The sequence below is a fragment of the Callorhinus ursinus genome, unplaced genomic scaffold, assembly GCF_003265705.2.
Source record: "Callorhinus ursinus isolate GAN/ISIS: 27379988/994484 unplaced genomic scaffold, GSC_fseal_2.0 scaffold80, whole genome shotgun sequence".
In the NCBI taxonomy this organism is placed as follows: Eukaryota; Metazoa; Chordata; class Mammalia; order Carnivora; family Otariidae; genus Callorhinus; species Callorhinus ursinus.
This window is the reverse complement of record NW_027397142.1, coordinates 383,870-389,623: the sequence shown is the minus strand read 5'-3', so window position 1 is coordinate 389,623 and position 5,754 is coordinate 383,870. Positions and strand designations below refer to the sequence as shown.

Sequence of the window (5,754 nt, the reverse complement as noted above, 5' to 3'; positions counted from 1 at the left end):
GTGGGTGAGCTCTGGCTGGTACCAGGTGTGGCATGAGGTTACTGGGCACCAGCTGGAGGGCAGGGGCGGAGTGTGGGGGGGAGGGGAAGGCAGCGCAGAGATTCCAGTAGGAAGCACAGAGCTCCGAACCTCCTCCAGGGTTCGCTGCCAGTGCTGCCGGCCGACTCAGAGTCTGAGTACAGACAGCAACAAAGGAGTAGAGCTGAAGGGCATTTCTGGAAGGGCAGAGATAGAGGGACAACAAGGCCACACACAGTCTGGTTTACTGGCTCATCATACACACACACCAGGTATGTACACAAACATAAATATTCCAATGTACAAATTTACATGGGACTCACAGATCACTTTCCTTTCCTCCAGCACCACCCCGCCCCCCAACCTGTGCCCTATCCGTCCCGGCTCCGTTCTAGGACGAAGGCTGGCAGGGGGCTGGCAGGAGAAGGCAGGAATCTGGAGGAGGGCGAGGTCCTGCTCCCCTCTCCTCACAGGTACCTCCGAAGGGTCCTGTCCCTTTCCAGTGGCACCGTAGGGCAGAGGGCTGGAAGAGCTCCACTCCCTCTCTGCTGCAGCTCAAATCCCAGAGGTCTCCTCTGGTCCCTCTGTCTCTCCCATTTAGCTCTTCTCTGCTTTGACGACTCTTCATTTCCTCTCCTTCCTTTCTGCACGTCCCTGCTTCTCAGTCTCTGTGTCTTGGCTCCCCCCAGTGCCTGTCGGGAGGAGGGGCCCCAGGCCACAGAAGTCCTCCTGGCCCCTCTGCCCTGTCCGCGAGCCTCAGAGAAGGCTAGGACTTCGGTGCAGCTCAGCAGAGGCATTGGTGCCATTGGCAGGCTCTCTGTTGGGGGTAGGTGCTAAGCCACAGCCCTCCCCGGGGCAGCCGTGCTGGATCAAGATGTCTGCGCACTCCTGGCTGCCGGCCCGACGGGCATAGGCCAGCGGAGTCAGGCCCCGGGCGTCCCGGCTCCGCACGTCCACCCCATACTGCAGAAGAAAGCACATTTTCACAGTTGGCACGATGTGGCAAGAACGGTAGGGGGTTCTTGGAGAGGTGGCTCTCAAAGGGCCGGGGGGGGGGGGGGGGGGGGCGGGGCTCAGGTCAGAGGGGCCCTCGAGGGTGGGACTGGCAAGGCCGGGAGGGAGCCCACAACTCACCCAGATGAGCAGTTGTGTGAAGACGACATTGGCCATGGCGCTGGAGAGATGGAGAGCCGTCCGCCCGTCCCCATCGCCGTAGGTCTCGTTCACCTCCTCCTTGGACCCGTGTGCCAGAAGCATCACGAGCAGCCGCAGGTCGTCCTCCACCACGGCCCGGAGCAGCTGCTGGCCCAGCGGCACGTCCGAGCTCGGCAGCGGGGCCAGGAAGAGCTTCTGTTCGTACTTGGCCCGGATCCAGCGCTCCTTCTCCTCTCTGCAACCACAGGTCCATCAAGGCACGAGCCAAGGAAGGGCCCGAGCCAACGGGCGGAGCCCGGGGAGGGTGGTCAGGGAATGACACGAACACCCCGAAGGGGAATAGGGAGAAACAGAGAAAGTGTAGGACGGAGCAACGAAGAGACGAGCCTAAGAAATGGACAGCATACAGCGGGGGATGCAAAGGGGGTGGAAGAAGCTGAAAGGAAGGAACACTGAAGGGAGGCCCCTCGGGGGCAGCAGGGACGTAGGGGGCTGAGAGGGCAGCAAGATTCTAGGCAGGGCCCCTGTGGTAGCTTATCTGGCCCTGCTGCAACAAAGGGGGTGGGGGGCCTCCGCCAGGGGCCCATGCACTATCCTATCTCCCACCCATTCTCCCCATCTCCGAGCTCGGGGCGAGGGCCTTCACGAGGGCCTTCACGCCACTGAGCGATAGGGCCCTGCGCATGCGCCTCCTGCTGGCCCCTGACCTGCTGATAAGGCTCAGAAAGGGCCTCTTGTTGTGAGGAGCCTGAGTGACAGGCGGGGAGGGGGAGGGGCACCCCAAGGGGCCAACTGCCAAGCAGAGCAACGGCCACTTTTAACCCTTAGAGAGCGCAGCTGTAGCCACTCGGCGGCTCCTCCGGCCCCGTCCCTCTCTCCTCCATACCAGAGCAGCAACGCCCCCTCCCTTTCTGGCCAGCTTCAGCGCCCCCGCCAACCCCAACCCCAACCCCAACCCGCCCACTCACCTGCAGGCGTCAGGCCCGGGCTTGGCATAGCCATCCAGGGCCCCCTCCCAGACGCTGTTGGCCAGGGCATTGCCCATCGCAGTCATGACAGCCAGCAGCTCAGGCGGCCAGTCATCGAGGTCCAGGGAGCGGACCCGGGACAGGTGAGCCCCCAGGTGTCGGTGGGTCCCTGAGCACTCAATGCACATCAGGGCACCCAGGTTCAAGCTGGCCCAGTCTGGATCTAGGTGAGGAGAGGAAGCAGCGGGAGTGAGGTCCACGGGCAACCAGAGTGAGACCACCGGGCAAGTGCTCTCCCCTCCGTCCCCCTCAGGGCCCACCGCAAGCCGCTCGTCGAGCTTTCCCTAAGCCGTCCGGCCCCAGCCCCGCCGGCCCCCGCACTCACTGGGGGCATCGCAGTCGATACAGAAGCTGTTGCCGCGAACAGTGCGGACGGCCTGCACGGCCAGAGCCGCGTTCTGGTTCCCCAGCCGAGTCTGTGCCATGGGAGAGACAAGGGGCGGCCGGTCAGTCTCGAGGCCACCTTGGGTCCCACCCCAGGGGGGCCCCCGTGCCAACCTTGTCCTTGGCGCTGCGGCAGCCCTGCAGGCTGGCGAGGATCTGGGCCTGCACACTCTGGACCCACAGTTCCCGCTCCTCTGCCGTTGAGGCCTCGAAGTGCCACGTCTGCCCGGTGAGGGACACCACCACAAACTCAAACGACTCCTCTGCCTCTGTGGGAGACCGGGGTGCTTACCCACCGGCAGGGCAGGGCGCCCCGCCGTGCACATAGCCAGGGACACGCCCCTGCCACAACTCTGCGCGCCGGCTGGCCCGGCCAGTGTCCTCTGCCCCCCCGGCCCCGGCCTCAAAGGCCATGCTCCTGGGGCAACTGGGAGTCGTGCGGAGGAGGGCTCACCCCCTCTGTTCCTAACCACCTGTGGGGCCTGGGTGAAGAGAGGCGGGGTTTTTCGCCTCCCTGGCACGGCCAGGAATGGGTCTGGAATTCAGAGTGGGGTGCCTTCCGGAGAAACGAGCGGAGTGTCTGGAGAAGGGTGCAATGGGGCGCTAGGAGGCAATGCTGGAGAGGGTGGGGGAGGGCGGGTGTGGGCACCATCCGTACATGTCAGCTGCAGCCGCCTCATTTTGCAGCTCATTAAACCCAATATTCCTGACGGCGTCAGCGTGGGGCTCCTGGGAGCCGGGCCCCTCCCCCACTACCCTGGCGTAGGCAGGAAGGATGAGTGGATGGGGAGAGGAGGAGAGGTTTTCCCCGCAAACTGGGATGTGTGAGCAGACGGGGAGCCGAGGACAGCTCCGGTGACAGGCACTGTGGGCCGGACTGTGACCCCAAGCAACGTGGTGAAGCTGGTCCAAGCTCTGCTCCCCTTAGGCCAACAGAAGACAGCCACCCGCATCTCGCTGCCAACGGTCACCACCCTGTGGGTGAACAATCCCTAACAAGCAGCGTGCATGTGTCACGGGGGCGCGGGGAGAACTCAGGGACCTGGGGGTAGGCGCAACGCTGAGCTAGAGGCCAAGGCCCGAGTCCCAGGCTCTACCCAGGACAGCCTCTCACCTCAGTGACATTCCCTGGAAGTCTTCCTGCTGGGCTCCTACTCTAAGGGCACCCCTAACAGGAACTTCTTCCTAGAGCAAGAATGCTGGTGCCCCTTCCTCCCCCAGGCTCCACCATTCCACCTCACCTTGCTTTCAACACAGCCCCTGAACCACAGAGTCGCCATCCTGTGGGGCGGGGGGGGGGGGGGGGGGGGCTCAGTTCCCTGGTACAGGTGACCCCATGCCATGAATGCTAAACACCACCATACCACAGGTAGGCTGGGAAAGGTAACTCTTCCCCACGGAGGCGATCTCCACCCTCCTGCCCACATCCCTACCCCTGGCAATCGGAGCAGACGTGAGACACTATGCATCGATATAGGTTAAAATTATTTGGGAGCGAAAGGATTCCAACCACTGAGAAGAGGAACAATTTGAAGACACTTTGGAGAAAAATCAGAGGAGTGCTATGATTAACATTAGATTATAAGAAAGGCCCCACCGAAAAATGTTTGAGGAGCTGGAATTCCTTAGCCTAAAGACGAGTCAGGAGAGACTTAACCAGTTCCTACACACGTATTAAGCACCTATTCTATGCCCAGCACTCACTAAGCTCAATGGGTGATACAAGAGACACAGAAAACATAGGTCCTGCCCACAAGTCTTGGAAGAGCTACTGGAGTAGCCACCTGCTGCCTTTTACCTTCCATAAGGAATAAAAGAAAGGCTCACATTTTAGTAGAAAGGGTTTAAATTAGGCAGAAGGAAGAGCTTTTCTAAGATACTAGGTCTAGATTACCCAAAGAAGTTGTGGAACTATGGTTATTGCTAATCACCACAAAGTACTTACTCTTAAAACGGAAAATGGTGTTACCTTTAGAGTACTATCCCCGAATCCCACAGCCCACCTCCTGTGCCCCAGTTTCCCTGTAGGTCCCCCTAACCTTCAGCAGCACTGCTGGGGCCGTCTGGTCGGGGGGTCCCGGTGCTCTTTTTCCGCCGGTGCTTCTTCCGGTTGGAGTGGGGAGATGGGGGAGGCTCCAGCTTGGGGCTGGAACTGAGCACCTCAGCTGGGCCACTGGCTGGTGAGGGGAGAGGCGGAGAAGTGTGGGAAGAAGGGACAGTGTGGGGGGGGGCAGAGCACACGACCTGCCTCGACCTGCCTCCTGTCGCCTAGTGTCACGGGGAGCTCCACCCTGAACGGCAGCTGGGCTGCCCTGGGAGAGCCCAGGGAGGGGTCTGCCCAGCCTTGGAGGAGGAGAAGGTGAAGAGACGAGAGTATAGGGAACTCAGGCAGAGCAGGATGAAGGCGAGGAGGGCTCACTGGCGAGGGCTTCGGCAGCCCGGAAGGGGTGGAAGGCGGCCCAGGGAACTCACAGGGAGCTGAAGCCCCAGCAGCTCCGCACCAAATTTATCCTCAATCACACTCCCCGCTCCTCACAATTAATAGCAGAATTAGAAACAATCAGGGAGCTGCCTAATTACTGTCAATTAGAGCGCGCTAATCAAGCTCCCGTCTCCCACACCCCGCCCGGCGCTCACCACTAAATGTCAAACTTCATTAGAGGCAGACACGCTCCCTCCCTCCCTGCCTTCCTCCTTCCAGACTCAACAGAGGGGCCCCTCGGAGGCCTGTGGAGGCCAGCACAGGCCGTCAGGACAGGGACTCTGGGAAGCGCCCTCAGCTCCCCTTCTCAAGCCCTCCATAGTCACTCCCCCGAAAGGGAGGCTCGGACCTGGATCAGGAGGTGGGGAGAGGCCTGTGCTGAGGGCACCCAGCTCCTTCCTGCAGTCAGAGCTCAGACTGGGGGTTAGTGCTTCTAGGGGGGCGGGGGCCCGTGAAGACTTTTTGGGGGGCACGTCCAGGAAGAGAGTTCATGGGCCTTGGGCCAGGCACTGTGCCCAGCTGGAGGGCAAGTGGGAGGAGTCCGGCTTCGGAGGGGACAGGGCGCACCCTGACCTAGAAAAGGAGGGCAGCGCTGTGCCCATTTCCCTTTCAGCCTGCAGAAGGGCTGAGGGGATCTGGGGCCAAAGGAGATGGGTGAGAGTAAGCGGGGGGAAGAAGGGGGGGAAG

The 5,754-nt window shown here is 61.5% G+C and overlaps 1 protein-coding gene across 1 annotated transcript in view; it reads right to left on the bottom strand.

Annotated features, from left to right (window-relative positions):
* Positions 1 to 245: 245 nt before the first annotated feature.
* Positions 246 to 5,754, bottom strand: part of AGAP3 (ArfGAP with GTPase domain, ankyrin repeat and PH domain 3) — a 55,285-nt gene continuing 49,776 nt past the window's right edge. The window contains exons 7-12 of the mRNA XM_073887507.1: positions 4,625 to 4,762; positions 2,700 to 2,854; positions 2,527 to 2,617; positions 2,142 to 2,364; positions 1,153 to 1,408; positions 246 to 981 (exon numbers count right to left, since the gene is read on the bottom strand). Coding sequence (XP_073743608.1) covers positions 775 to 981; positions 1,153 to 1,408; positions 2,142 to 2,364; positions 2,527 to 2,617; positions 2,700 to 2,854; positions 4,625 to 4,762 — 1,070 coding nt within the window. The 3' untranslated portion in view covers positions 246 to 774. The remainder of the gene's footprint in view (positions 982 to 1,152; positions 1,409 to 2,141; positions 2,365 to 2,526; positions 2,618 to 2,699; positions 2,855 to 4,624; positions 4,763 to 5,754) is intronic.